This window comes from Vulpes vulpes, chromosome 9 (assembly GCF_048418805.1).
Source record: "Vulpes vulpes isolate BD-2025 chromosome 9, VulVul3, whole genome shotgun sequence".
Taxonomy (NCBI): domain Eukaryota; kingdom Metazoa; phylum Chordata; class Mammalia; order Carnivora; family Canidae; genus Vulpes; species Vulpes vulpes.
Genome location: NC_132788.1, coordinates 42,459,894 through 42,476,021, shown reverse-complemented (window position 1 = coordinate 42,476,021; position 16,128 = coordinate 42,459,894). Strand labels below are relative to the sequence as shown.

General features: G+C 35.8%; 1 protein-coding gene across 1 annotated transcript in view; it reads left to right on the top strand.

Moving 5' to 3' along the window:
• The window catches only part of UBL3 (ubiquitin like 3), a 70,554-nt gene extending 57,751 nt beyond the window's left edge, over positions 1–12,803 (top strand). Inside the window, exons 3-5 of the mRNA XM_025996735.2 lie at positions 3,836–3,922; positions 9,428–9,505; positions 9,839–12,803. Coding sequence (XP_025852520.1) covers positions 3,836–3,922; positions 9,428–9,505; positions 9,839–9,891 — 218 coding nt within the window. The 3' untranslated portion in view covers positions 9,892–12,803. The remainder of the gene's footprint in view (positions 1–3,835; positions 3,923–9,427; positions 9,506–9,838) is intronic.
• The last annotated feature ends 3,325 nt before the right edge of the window (positions 12,804–16,128 follow it).

Genomic DNA, 16,128 nt, shown 5'->3' with positions numbered 1-16,128 from the left:
TCTATACATTTTATTCTTCAGTTACCTCATTGCAAAATAGGGAAGGAGCCAGTATGCAAAATTTGTTTTTGCCTTAGAACCCTTTTAATGTAAATGAAATTGTTTTTTAAAAGATAAACACAAAGTAGCTAACACATCCAAACACTTTCATATCAGTAAATTTATTTATACCAAAACACGAATTAAAAGGAAAGAACTTTTTTTTTTTTTTTTTAGGAAAGAACTATTTTTAAGAAATTGTAATACATTCTCATTGGTCTATCCCATATATAACCTATTTAAAATTGAGTTTGACACAGTTAATTTCTAATTCATGTCAATTTTATGTGTCCTCTGAATTACAAGGGCAAGAAAGTATAAAATCCATTTATGCATTGCATTTTCAAGCCAGTATCCATGACAAAATTTGAGGGAGCAGGAAAGTGATATTCCTTCCTTTCTCTGATTCTTCTCCATGTAATAGGACTTTGTCTTGCCATCCTGAAGTGAGTCTTTATCTTGTGTTTTTCCTTTGAACTTTCCCTAAGTCATCTTGGTCCCATGTATCATAGTAATAATATGAATGTTTCAGCTGATTTAACTTCATTTTACTAGCCAAAGCAATTTGTACTTTTAAAGGACAAGACTCATTTCAACAAAGAACACAGTGTATTCAAAATGAATCCATCAGATCAGTGTTTCTCAACTTTAAATAATATATGGAACTCCTTTAGAGGAAGAAAATTTTTGTAGATTTCCTAGTGCTAACTTAAATTATTTTTATTACAATTTTTTTAAAGATAGAAACATAAAACCCAATTCAGATGCTTTAGCCTTATTAATTCATATACATCCATAAAACTAAAACAGATCTAAAAAGAAAATGGAAATACAACTCTAAAACCAGTAATGTTCAAATTAGCAACATTAATGTGCCAGATGATATATTTTTGCTAAAACTCACTCACTTCTTTCACCATGAATATAGTACTGTTGAGTTTGGCATGCCTGTGCCCCTGCTTGTTGTATGAGGACCCAGTTATCTGCAGATTCACCACAAAACCTTCATTCACACAGTGTACCCAATTGTCATTTAGCCTTCACTTAGCAAGAATGCATTGTTTTTATATTTACTCAACCTCTGTTCTTTTCTTATTAACCTCTTGACAATTAAAGAAGTACTGCTTGGCGCCAGTACAATCATAAACTGCATATGTGGGCAATAAATCCAAGACTGTACTTGATTATAAGTTGATTTTTTGAGTTATCTAGATAATCTCTTCCAGATTATCATTAAAATATAAAAATGATTTAAAAATTCTCGAGGACTTTCAGACCCTAAGAACATGGCTTCGTTGTTCTTGAACTCAGGATTTGTGGACCTGCATTTAAGAAATACTAATTTGGACTAATACTTTCAGATGACTGGATTTTTCTTCCTTTGGTAACCAGGGACTAGTCAGTATTTGTTCCTAAATCAGGGAGGGACTAAAGCGAAATGTTGGAGGTAAGAAGGAATTTCAGAAAAGCTGAAGTAGACCAAACTTGGAGCTCTTAGAATATGGAATTTTCCTTGTAGGCAGGCAGGATAGATGACTGTCAGTAGGAAAAACATTTTTAAATACCTAATAGTGATGTACAGAATATGATCTAGAAGATTACTTTTGTGATTTTGGGAGGAGAAGGTAAAGATCGGTTTTGACATTTATAGTATGGTAGAAAAGATTACATACACAAGACATAAAAGGGCAGTTCCTCTCAAAAATTTATTTTTGGGGGCAGCTTTATAACTTCTGGTTAAAAAAATACATACCTCTTAATTCCTTAAAAATCCTGATTAATAGTAAATGAAGGTAGGGCTGGAGTGCAGGTGTATGCCATAAATAGTGTCCCAAATGAATGAACCAGCCATCTATCAGCATTGGAAATTGTGTCAGTCCCACATTATTTATTTTCACCTGCAAATTTTTGAGCCCAGCCTTTCCTAAATTTGCCACTTCTACCCAGCAATTTTAGACAATGCAGGGAATAAAAATAAAGTTTTATATTATATAAAATATTTAAATTAAAAATCTAGTTCTACATTTTATCTCATAATAGGTCAGCAAATGTTAATATTTGTTGGTGCTAATAATGTAAATAGAGTAAATATTAAACCAGTAGGAGAAAACATGTACAATATATTTTTGGAGTTAGTTTTTCTTGGTCTACTCTTAGGCAATTTAGTGGAATATAGTTAATAGGTGGAATAGCTCTTACCAGGTCAGAGGTCCAAAAAAATATACTCTAAATATATGTTACTAGTTGTTGAAATTCCTCCTTAAAGCCTTGTTCTTCTATAGGTCTCTCTAAATCTCAGATCCTCTGAAAGGTAAAAGTAGATAGCATATTAAACCAAATGAAATATGTGGAAGTTACAACACTCTGTATAAAATAATGAAGTATGGTAGCTCCAAGTTTTTGCCTCTTGAAAAAATACTTTAAATATTTTTATAATCTTTTTTTTCCTGTTAGACACTGACATTTGTCCTTATATGTATGGACACTTCCATCTTGACCAGAAATAGTCTGTTAAATAATAATTTGGGGTGCAGTGAATTCAAAGTAATCCATATTAAAGTGTTGTTAGAGGCTTAGTTGATCTTCCAGTAAAAAGGGACCTGGGAGTGCTTATTGTCTGAGGCAGCAGAGGTATGCAAGGGGCTTGGAAGGGGGAGGAATGCCCAGGCTGATTCATTTGGCCTCCTCTCCCATTTCTGTTGTGCTGAGTCAGTGGGAGAGATACTTTTATCACATTCATATTCATCATTTTGAACACTCAAAAGGAAAAGTGCTCTACTTCTTTTCTGCCATTTCTCTTTAGGATATTTAAACTCATCCTTCTGTTGACAGCTCCTGACAATAGGAGCTTCTGTAGGAAACAAACACATCATACTAGAATTCTTGAAAAAGATGATAATGGAATTCTCAATCTTTGTCACAGTCAGAGCTTAAATTTTATATCTCCCAGCTAGTGAAATTACTAACCCTGTACCCTATCACAATATCAGTGGATATGTTAAATAATGTTAAATCATTATTTTAACAGTAGTATTCCATATTTCACTATAGCATAAGTTGTACACGAAATATTCTGTTACCCATCCTACTCACCAGTTTGTTTTTTTATTTTTCTTTATGTACTTTCCTAGCATATTTGTGTAGTATCTTCTAATATATGTTGTTTTCGAGTTTCTTCTTAATATTTTGGGTAAAGTGAACTTTGGGTAAAGTTACATCTTCTATAATGTTTATCAGTTGGCTTCAGAAGACAAAGTAGTAATATTATCCAAAAGTAAACATTGCTATTTTTTTTATTTTTTAAATTTGTGTTCTCTAGTTTTATTAAGGTATAATTTTTTAATTCTCTGTATCAGTATATTAAAACCTTTGTTAAACTTATTGTCTCTAGCTTCAAATACATATTTTGACAGTACAAATATTGGAACATTATAATATTCTCTGTTAATTACTGGTAATAGTAATTAATTTTCAAATGACATTTCTCTTTACCTAGAATTAGATTTTTCCCAACTCATATGTTTTGATTCTTAAACTTCAGGACTATGTTTTGACACCTGTTAGTGTTCTTTAAGAAGCCAAACCTAGTCTTTCTGTAACTCTTACTATTTAATGAGAAGAACTACCAAGAACCAGGTCTACAGTGATTGATTTTGACTATTTCAATTATTGCGAAGCTCCTCGTGTCTTCTTTGATGTGTTCTCTCTCTGATTTGCAACTGCATTTTTTGAGCAATGCAGTAATATTTTAACTCTGTCTTGAAATACACCTAACAAGTTTACTGATTCTTTTCAGACTGGGAAGAAGAGCAGGTCAGCAGTCCAAATATTCTACGACTTATTTATCAAGGACGATTTCTACATGGAAATGTCACATTAGGAGGTAACAGTCACCTTTGTAATGGGATTTAATGTCTGTCTCATGGCAGCAGCATTCATTTGTTTAAATGTATTTGTCTGCTTTTACCCCCAAAAAATGATAATTTCAAACTCATGAATTGTGCCTATTTTGGTAACTCTGTATTTTGCATTCTGTTAAATTTCATTTTAGCACTTTGATAATTGGTTAGTCTCTTATGAAATAAACTCTATCTCATTAGGAGTCCTACCTATTATTTTGTAAATGTAATTTTATTGTACTTCTGGAGTGTGGTGTGGGGATTAAAAGAGCACATTTAGAACCAGATTGTCCATGTATCCTGGTTCCATTCTGCTGTGTAACCTCGGAGAAGTCACTTGACATTCCTTATCTATAAAATGGGGTAACAGTAGTGGCTACCTCCTAGGTTGAGAGGGTTAAATTATGTATTCAAGGCACTTAGAATAGTGTTTGGCACACTATAAATACTTCTTTGGTATCACTGCTCTTTGTATGTGATTGGAGAGATGTAGCTCAATAGCACCCCCTCATGGGGGTACATTCTCTACCATCATCAGGGTTTGTTGTGTTTTTAGCACCTGTATTTCAAATATATTCTGATAATTAGAAACTTGTAGACAAATGAAGTGATCTACTTTAATATTTTTGTTTAAATATAGTCTGCCTTTTTTTTCTCTACACCTAACAATGAAATGTTTAATTTGTTTTTCCTTAAAGGTAGGATATTTTCATTCATTCATTCAGCAAATATTTGTTTCTTACATGCGAACACTATGCTAAACAATTGGAGATACAGGGTTGAACAAGACAGAATGTCTTCCTTCAGGGTGCTCTAGTATTATGTAATAGAAACAGATAAAACCCACTCAAAATACTAGGTGACAAGAGCTGGAGTAGATGAATGCAAATGGTTAATATGACAGTATCAGGTAGGTAGAACACTAAAAGATATAATTTCACTCATAACTTCGTTTCAGTGGCAGTATTATATAACTAGTTTAAAAAGTGCTGCTGTCTACTAAGCTACATTTTAAATGTAGCCTTATTTTTAATTTTCAAAAAATTAAAAATAGAACTACTGTATGACCCAGCAACTCTGTGTCTGGGTTTTTATCTGAAGAAAATGAAAACACTAACTCAGAAAGATATCTGCACTCTCTTGTTCATTGTACATCATTTATAGTAGATAAGATATGGAAGCAACCACTGTTTGTTGATGTATGCATAGATAAAATCTCTCTCTCTCTCTCACATGCACACACACACACACACACACACACAGAGGAATATTATCCATCCATAAAAAAGAATGAAATCTTGCCATTTACAACAACATGGATGGACCTAACAAACATTATGCTAAGTGAAATAAGAGAAAGATACATACCATACACTCTCTTATATGAGGACAATAGAGAAAAACAAACCAAGCTCATAGATACAGAGAATAGATTAATGGTTGCCAGAGGTAGAACGTGGGAGAAATCAATGAACTGTGTGTGTATGTGTGTTTTTACTTAAATAAATTGAAGAATGAATGAATGATAGAAACTAAGCTTTAAAAATAAAATAACACTAATTTAACATAAAATAAGGAAGCTACATTTCCTTTGCACAACTGAGCAAAAGCCTAAAAATTTGTGACCTGCCACACATGGGCAGAGGATTCTGGTCTAGAGGAGCAGTCTGTGTTTTCCACTGGGCTGTTTTCCTCTACATTTGTTGAGATTGGGGGATATAAATTAGTTATTACAGACTATTGATCTCTCAGCAGGTTCACTCATCTCCAGGTAGATGACCCTCAAACCTTTTTTTTTTTTTCCTGTAGTTTGTTCTTTTCCAAATATATATTACACATTTGAAACAAATTTTAAAGAAGTAAAACTAAATAAATAAAATACAGCTGTTTTGGTTTGTTGCTCTTTTATAAAGTTACATTGACCAGCTCTCAGCTCCCTGGCTATGTTGTACATTCATAAGGGATGGGCCGTGTGTTAGTCTTTGGTTGTCTATGCTTCACAGAAGCTCTTGTAGTATTAATTGACTTTAATATCTTAGCTACATGAGTACACCTTGAGACTGTTTCCCTTTCAATATTTTTGTATGTGAGAAATTTCCCAACAACTTATATCTTTAATTATCTTTCCGTCGTGGCCCCAGATTCTCAACTTTATATTAAATAAATATCATGGGATTTATGTTAAAATCAAACCATTAATTCAGTCCCATTAAAGTATAAATTTTTACCAGCACTTTTTTGGAATTTATTTTTTGAATAATTAACAGATTGTTTTACTGTTAATATTGTCATTCTGTATTGCTTTCAATATTTTCCAAAACAAAACAAACTGCCTCTGGCTTTAGTGACTTAGACAAATAGCACAGAAGCATAACCTAGACCTTTCAGAACAATTAGTCTATCGGGGTGTTTCATAAAGGTTGAATAACATTCAAGTATGTGGTTTTTTTGGTCACAGTTTTGCTTTTTAGTTTCCCCGTGTTCTCATATCTGTATAATAAAAGAGACAGTACACAGGGTCATGGTAACTATAAATACTTAAATAGCTAGTGTGGAGAAGATGTAGGCTAGCTTTGCACTGTTTGAGACTTGCTCTGTATAACCTTAAATTAGGCTTAGGACTAACGGCTATAAATCAGAAACAGGCAGATTACTATTCAATACAAGAAAGAATTATTTGAACGTGTCAAGCTGCCTAAAGAAGGAATAGACCACTAAGGGAAAAGAGTGAAATCCTTGTTATTGGTTACATACAAGCGTTAGGTACAGCCGTGGGTAGGGTTCAGTCATTTTGTGGATGGTTAAACCAGGAGTCCTGGGCATTCTTTGTCACTCTATGATTTTGTGGTTTTAGTAAGTCTTAGGTTTAATTTTTTTGTTAGCAAGTTTTTTAGAACATAGCCTTAAATCCCTTTTGAGATATAACTTTTTAGTTCCATAGAATTTCAGTCTACTAAATAAAAGGTATGATAACAGTCTTACTAAGGATAAAGAAGATCAGCTACAAATTTGACACTCAATACATTGGAGCTCATCCTTTCTCAAAATGTGGAGACTTTGGCATAAGAATCATCTAGGATACTTATTTTGAAATGCAGATTTCTGTGTCCTGGCTAGTTGGAGGAAAGCTCTCACTACCTCTCTCCTCCCCTCTTCCCTTCTTCTCTCTCTCTGTCTTCCTCTCTTCCTCTCCCTCTCCCTCCCCTTGTCCCCATTGAATTGAAATCCTGAGTGATTTTTATGCAGTGTTGAAAACTCCTGGCGTTGCCTGGGAGGCCCAGTCAGTTAAGCATCTGCCTTTGGTTCAGGAAATGATCTCAGCGTCCTTGGGATTGAGCCCCACATTAGGCTCCCTGCTCAGCGGGGAATCTGCTTCTCCCTCTCCCTCTGCCTCCTCCCTACTCATGTGCCTACACACTCTCTCCTCTCTCTTTCTCTTTCTTCGCTTTTTCAAATGAATACATAAAATCTTAAAAAAAAAAAAAAACAACAACAACTCCTGCTTTCGATATCCTACATAGTGTAGTAAGCAGAGGCATCCACAGTGAAGGAAAGAGAAAGCCTTTAAATTCTTATATCCCTCTTCCTTTCCCTTCTTTGATACTGTTAGCATCAGTATTTACTATTTCCAGTTAAAATTCTGATGGAGAAGAAAAATAATAATCCCCATCAATCAAATTTGTAGCTTCAAATGGTAAGCCACTCAGCAGCTTTCGGGCCTGTCCACATTTCTCTAAGTGTACTTCATTTCTCTGCTCACTTACTATTTTCTGAGATCCATCTTCTTTGCTTTCTCAAAATGACGATTATGATGAGGGTAATATTTACTGCATGTTTTCTTTGTGCCAAGCCCTGAACTAAGCACTTTCCTTGGATTATTTTGTTTAATCAACACAGCTGTAAAGGGCAGATGATAGAATTATTGTCTCCCTATGGGTGGAGGAAACTGAGGCCAGGGGACAGGTAAATGACTCGCCTGTGATTCATCTCAGGTTGGCAAGTAGTGGAGATGAGATTTTCAAGCCAGATCTGGCTTACTAGAATCTATGAGATGATAGGAGAGTGATGTGTAGTTTTAAATTCAGTTAGTCTTTCCCAGCACATTTAATGAAAAATTTTATAATACTAAGTTTTATTTGCATTTTAATGTTAAATCAAGCCTAGGAGATTATCCAAAAATGGCCTTCTTCTTCTTTCATCATATTGTGTATTTATGGGCCATCATACTTCATTTGAACTTGAGAAGTTAAGAGAATAGACCAAAATAATGGCTGGCCAACTTTTTAAGTAAGATGGAAACTCACCTTGATAATGAAATATGAATATTATTGAAGATAATTAGGACTCTTTTTTTAATCTACATGTTAACCATCATCCTATAGAGCACAATTTAAAAAACAGGTAGCAGGAGGATCATACTTGCTAAGTAATGATCTTAAGCATGCCTTAAGTTTATATAGTTAGTGATGAGAAAGTAGGTCTAGATGTCAGAACTGAGTCATCTCAATTATGGAAATAACTTTATAAGTTAGATACACTGGCTGCTTCTAATTCTATACAGAATAACAAAGAGATTAACCATGAAACTTAATGTTTGTATTTGCTTAAATGGTTCATGGATACATGGTTGTGTGTTATATTATTCTATGTCTCAAATATTTCATAATAAAATGTTTTATTATGAATAAGAAAAGCCTTTTAAATTAAGACTTAACTAGAAAACAGTGGTTATTAATAATGCCAAAGCAGTGATTTTCTTAAAGTAACCTTTTAAAGAAAATTACTTCCTCATTGAATAATACAGGGTTGAGAATGAATATGTAAAATTAAGTTTGTTGTTCATTCTACATTATAGTGACCTGTTTGGTATATAAGAATATTATTAGGTGACTGCATATTAGACAGATAATTAGATTTAGAAACAAATACCTTTACTTTTCCCTCATCTAGGAAAGATATTCGCAGAGACTTTTTTTAGTTCCTTTTCTTATCTGCACGTTATCTCCAATATTAATTAATTTTGTATTTTTTCTTGTCCCTTTCCTTCAACAGTATGGGTATCAGTGTCACACTAATGGCCATAGCTGGGTAGAATAATTTTTGAATTGTTTCTGATAATACTAACCTAATTTCATTTTGTAAGAGATGCTCTAACTCGTAAGAAGTTCAGTCTGTTCAAGAGGTTCTATAAAAAGCAATCAATTCTTTAAATGGTTTCAATTCTGGGCAGCCCGGGTGGCTCAGCAGTTTAGCGCCGCCTTCAGGCCAGGGCCTGATCCTGGAGACCTGGGATCAAGTCCCGGGTCAGGCTCCCTGCCTGGAGCCTGCTTCTCCCTCTGCCTGTGTCTGCTTCTCTCTCTCTCTCTCTCTCTCTCTCTGTCTCTCATGAATAAATAAATAAAAATAAAAAAATAAATGGTTTTAATTCTGATTAGTGATTTCAGTAGGTCAGTAAATATGTAACAGAATATCTTCTGCTTTTCCTATAGCATTAAAACTTCCTTTTGGCAAAACAACGGTGATGCATTTGGTGGCCAGAGAGACATTGCCAGAGCCAAACTCTCAAGGTAAGCTATGTACTACAGAGGCTTCTCACTCCAGCTACAGAGATAGGCACTTAAGAATGGTTCCGTGTTTTTGGACCTTCTGAGGGAAAGGAAGTTTTCATTGTTTATGAACAGAGCTTGCTAAGCAAATAACCAGACATCCCGGAAATGGGTTATAATTAAAACAGGCTATAATTATTATTTTTAAAATTAAATTTTTAAAAAAAATTAAAATTTTTTAAATTAAAAAAATTGCAAATATTAAAAAAAAGTCTTATTACTTTTGGATGCCACCCCTCCCCACCACCTAATTTGAGCATTTTTATAAACAAAGCTTTTCTGCATTTTCTTCAGGTCAGAGGAATCGCGAAAAGACTGGAGAGAGTAATTGTTGTGTAATCCTGTAAACACTGTCTACTACGTGTACCGTGATGTAGTCTTTGTCTTTCATGCTGCTGGAACAGAAGAGACCCAACATTGCTTCAGAAACCCTTAGGAAGAGTCTGCCTGTAAATCCATGGAACTGAATGATCTCATGAACACTGTCATTTTCTCTCATCAAAGTGAAAAGAACCAAGAACATTTTTCACTACGATTTTTTATTTCTAGTATCTTTGTTTATGTTGAGCAGTTTTAAAATATATTGGTTTTTGAATGCTATCCATCTCCGGGGGCAAAGTTAACAAGTTCTCTTTCCTAGCAGAAGCCATTTTGCTGCCACAGAAATTTTCATCACCAGAACTAACAAATCAAGTGTTCCAAATATAGTTTGCACTAAAAAAGATTGACATGATTTTCTTCATCAGCAAAATTTACAACCTGGTTTATGGCACCTAGAAATGCTCAGAAATACAATTCCATACTGGAACACACTCAGCAATTAATGAAGTTAATTAGTGGGCCGACTGGAGAGGGAGAAATGGAAAAGAAACTGAGCTGTTGGGTGAATTCTATCAGAGTCAGCCATGACGGCCACACTGGCACAGAATACAAAACTGAGTGTGACTCTTTTCACTGCAACAAATGAAAAAACAAAATGTGCCTGTTGTTTAAAGCACTCAGTGGAGAGCTGATGAAACGAATTGCTTTTCCTTTCACACACGCACTCCTCAGTCACGCGGTCACCGAGTGCTTGTCCACACAGCACAAAAGGGGTGCGAGTGCGCTTCCTAGCCTTAATGTGGGAGGGTCAATTCCATACACATAGACTTGCATTGCCGCGCAGAGATAATAGAAAACCTCATTTACTCATCAGTTTTATGTATTTGAACATCAACAAATTGAATTTTTCCATAATTATTGCTCATCTGTAACTGTGTCCAGTGTCACACTTACACATTAGCATTCAGGTGAATTCTTAAAATTAAAATAATTCTCCACAGTAACTAATTTTGTTTCTTTATGTAGTTTGCATTTGGTATTAGTGCTTGCAATTGTATTAAAATCAAAAGCTGACTTTTAGGGCATACTACATGATGAAGGATGCCATTCTTTTGTTTTTTACCAATAATTTAAAAATTGATATGCTAAAACAATTTGCACAGCACTAAAGCATGAGCTAGTTTCATCTAAACCTGTACAAATATAAAAGATTTTATATTTTTTCTCTGGGAAGAAATTCTTCCTGGATGAAATTACAAATATGTGTAGAATATATTTAATAAAAAACTTATAAAATACCTAACTATAGAACTTAAATATAGATTGGCGTGTAGTATATAGAACAATATTCCATATAAATAACTTTAGCCTTTATAAAAATGAAGTTGCAGGCTGACATTATGTTCTGTACTTAAATAAGTGTCCATGGCCCTTAAAAACATCTAAGTGTAAATGGTTTCAAATGGTCAGCTTTGTCTAAAGTTAATCAGGTTATTTTATTCATTGTCGATGCTTTGATGAAAAGGCTTTATATGCAGTAGATCTACGAAAATATTGTTCATACTGATCAGAATTAAATTTGTATAGAGCAGAGTTTTAAAACGAATGTAAATAGCACTAAACATTTTCTTTCTGCAACCTGTACTTATAGATTCTTTCTGTAAACTAAAGAGAAAAAAATATCGTAGTGCATTTCAGTGGTAATTTTAAAGGTCTTGATTAAGTCGATTATTGTTTAAGCACCGTCTCAGCCATGTTAAAATTGTTTTCTACTTTTATTTCTGAATCTTTAAGAGATTTGTTTAATATTCTGTTGTTAGTTTCAGGAGTATTCACCATGTATCTTTGATATTTAACCTGGTTAATTTGTGCACAGAGCAAACAATGGATAGCATTATGCAGTCTCTGTTATCACTAAAATGTTGTATTCAGATGTTAAATATTTATATGCTTTGTTGACTAGCTTAAATGTGAATTCTGTTAGTGTTGACTAAAGAGGAATCTGAGTTACTTAATTGGGCAATTATGCCATTTATTTCTCTCTTCTTCTTTTGTAAAACAAACTACTGGTAATTATTTTTAATACCTATTTTAATTCTAATTCCTCTTCTGTTTTTCCAAAGTTAAAGACTATCAGTTAATTTAGATTGAATTTTTATGATGGTTTAAAAAAATAATTCTCTATTGGTTTTCAATATATTTTTCTGTGTGTTCCCATGTTATAAATTTCCCTTTTACAAGACCGCAATCTAAAGTTTGTGCAAAATGGGTGAACTGGTTCATTCATAGAGAAATAATTATGTCACTTAATTCCTGATAACATTGTTGTGCAAAATGAAAAAAAATTTTAAATAGCAGTAAAATTATATACTGAAAACACCAAAAATTTAGATGCCTTAATAGTATATCCATGAAAATACTCAACTGTCCCTTTGGAAATAGTTTCTTGGACTGCCTGATGGCTGAAATATGATTAATCATATCCAAGGCTACCATTGAAGATCTCTCTGCCAAAAATAACAGCTCATTTACCGAGAGGTAAAGGCTGCATAGATCCAGTCATGTAAATAAAGCCTGAATTATGGGCCTGGGATACCTGCCCAGTGCTTGCTATCTAACTCACCTCTTTTACCTAAATTATCCTCGACTTTGTTAAGTGTCCTGGACAAGGCAAAGCTTTTCTTCTTTATTAAAACCTCAGCATGTCTCCTTGATCTGAATTATTTGCTTTCTGTTCAAGATAGGTTGTATCTTATCCTATCATGAAAAATAGAGTATCTAACATCGTCAGTCACATTAAATGAGGTTTTCTCATAACATACATTTATCCTTAGTTATATGTCATCTTGACCAATGTTGCAGTAATTTCTGTTAGCTGATTGTGGTAAACAATGTTTAATGTGAAAAGAAATTAAAACTTTCTTCATCTGTTGTAGAATATTTTCTTCTTTTAAATGACTTCTATTTGTAATTTTGATGTATCTTCCTGTTATTTGTACTGCTTTTCTCTTTTATTCCCTTCAATTTATTTTATTACATTCTTTAGTAAAATCACACCGCACCAACCTTTCTTTTATTTTGACCAAAATCAAAGAGAAATGATCAAAATTTAGCATGCCTTCACACCATCCTTATTGGCCACTGTCACAGGCATGTCTTCAATTTTTTTGCATTACCATTTTGTAATACAGTCTCCTGTTAGCTGAACAGCAAATGTGTGGGAGGAGGGCTTGAAAGAAGAGTGCATAACCTGTGATTATGGCTGAAATCAAACTGCAGGCTGCTGGCTCCTGTCCAGGCACGGTCTCCCTGGCCAGGGGGCTTTCTTCCCAAGCCCATATGTAACACCCATGAAGATCTTTTACAGACTTGGTGGGAAGGGCATGGCTTCTGGAAGAGCTCCCCGGCAATATTAAGTGAGAAACCTGTAATCCTTAGAGAGTAAAGTTTAAACCAGCACTAGAATATGAGAACGTTTCACTTTTTATTTGGTGGTCTTTGACAACGATGTCAAATGTTTGCCCTTTAATATTATTTTGTATGGTCTGCCTCTTTTTTCAAAATCATGACTTTCAAGAAATATAGCATAGACCTAAGAAGTCAGCAGTGGAAAAAAGGGAAGGTCAGCCTTCTATGATTCAACCAATGAGAGAGGTAAACACACACTTTTTTTTTTTTTTTAAGACATGTATTTATTTATTAGGGAGACAGAGCATGAGCAGGGAGGAGGAGACGGAGAGAGAAGCAGGCTCACTGAGCACAGAGTCCTATGTTGGGCCTCAATCCCAGGACCCTGGGATCATGACCTGAGTCAAAGGCAGATGCTTAACCCTCTGAGCCACCCAGGCACCCCCACACTTGTGTTTCTTTTTTCTCCCCCCCCCCCCACTTATGTTTCTTAAAATGTCTTTGAAGTGATTTGTTTTTGAGTTGGGAGAATCTACCTGGGTTCAAAGTATAGTTATGCGTGTTCAAACATTATCTAAGTTTTTTATATTTCCTGAGCCGTATTTCAGTGTAAGAAGTCTACAGTGTATTAAGAGAAACTTTATTCAGATAACACAAGGAGGGGAGGAGTGACTGCCCATAAGTGGTCCTGAAGCCTTAAGGTTCCAGCTGGTGCTGCTTTTAGACTGTCCACATGTTCATATATAACAATACAGTTTGTAGTTTCATTCAGTTCTCAGTTGTCCATAAGATAGTTTCCCTATCAAACTGGAGATGGGCTCTCTCAGGCCCCACTTCCTTAACTCCGTGTTCTCTGGGGGCATTGCTTCATGAGTTCCACTAATTTGCCACTTTCCCCTTGGGTTTCTCAGAAGCACTTTTTAAGCTGATCATTTTAAGAGTACATTTTGACTGATATTCAGTCCTCAGGTTTCAGAATACCATGAGAATATCTGGACTTTGGAGTCACGCCTGGCTTCAAGCTGGTGACCGAACAATATTTAATCTGTGGGCTTCAGATTATATAGATTTATTAAATATTTTATGACAAACTGGCAAATCTGTCAAAAGTCTTTATGTCAAAAATTAAGTGCTAGGCATCAACATGTACTCGAAACTTTACAAAAATAGCTTACGAAAATGTCAGAAAATTCGTGGATGATTCTATGTTCAGAGACTTCTAAAACAAAGACGAGAAGTGAGGTGATCTTAAAAATAAGCCTGACATTAGAGGAAATGTAGAGGACCCAGTAATCAATGAGACATGGCTTAGATTCCAGAGATTCGACGGTAAGCACAGGACCGACCATATTAACACAAGGACATAACTTTCGAACTTTGAGGTGGGCTTTGCTGGGTAAATGTAAAAATACACATATATATTGTTCAAAAGAGCTAAGTCTAAAAAGGGTGGGAGGCAGCACAATGTCAAGAAGACACGTGGAACTTCACTGACGTGAGAAGTGAAGCAGGTGAGTGATGGGGAGAAGAGACAAAAATATGGGTTGATACTTCAAATTTGGGCTACTGATTTCTGAATCTACGTCAGGAATCACTGAGGCAAGGCACTGCACGGATGGACAGGACTTCCCTGGAGTTTTGTTTTTTAAGATTTTATTTATTCATGAGAGACACAGAGAGGCAGAGACACAGGCAGAGGTAGGTAGCCCCAGGTGGGACTTGATCCCAGGACCCCGGGATCATGACCTGAGCCAAAGGCAGCCGCTCAACCACTGACCACCCAGGCGTCTCCGCCCTGGGTTACTCACTGAGACCATCTGTTGGCCCTGCCTTGCTGGGAATGCCATCTCACAGTTGTGCCTCAGATTGCTGTGATGACAGAGTCCTTAAGGCAGAGGCTGCTGAAGGCGTCACACCCCCTCCTGCTTGCTGGCTAGGCTCTGTGTGTTTGCACTACATGTGGCTCAGGGAAGTGTGCCCTTCTCCTGCTCCAGAGCTTAAGACGCCCACTCCCTTTGGCCCGATGGCTTCAGGAGAGGACGTGGGACCAATCCGGTCCTGGCTGATGAAACTTGAAGGGAACCCTGTGATGGAGCTTCCGGGGGATGTTCTCACTTCCTTTTTTTTTTTTTTTTTAAGATTTTATTTATTTATTCATGAGAGACACAGAGAGAGAGAGAGAGAGAGACAGAGAGGCCGAGACACAGGCAGAGGAGAAGCAGGCCCCATGCAGGGAGCCCAATGTGGGACTCGATCCCGGGACTCCAGGATCACGCCCTGGGCCAAAGGCAGGCGCTAAACCGCTGAGCCATCCAGGGATCCCCAGTTCTCACTTCCAAGGCGACCTTACAAGAGACTTCTGCCTCTGGACATTATTCTGTTTGGATGTCATGACTGAGACCACTATGGCCACCCAGCAACCCTGAGGGGGACGGGTCCCTGCGCACACTGCAGAGCTGTGGTCTCTGCCTAGTGTGAAGCCCACGCTCCAGACGTCTTGAGAGGCCCTCTAATATATTTATCGGAGTTTGTCTCTACTTCCAAAGACATTCCTAATGACCCACAGAAGGAAATGCTAGATGTCAACATTTACTCCAACTTTATGAAATCAGCTTGCAAAAAGATTAAAAAATTGAAGATGATTCTGTGTTTGAATCTCTCAAAAATAAATGCTTCACTGGTCGTAAATGATCCTGATGGTAAAGGAAAATAGGGACTTCTAAAGACACCATCGTGACCACAGTCCAGCACCCCAATCGTGATTTTTAAAAGGCAGGAGCAGAAAATGAGAGTTTGGACATAAAATCAAAGAGGGAGACAGTGTCAAACACCCCTGTGCTTAGTGTCTGAAAGGC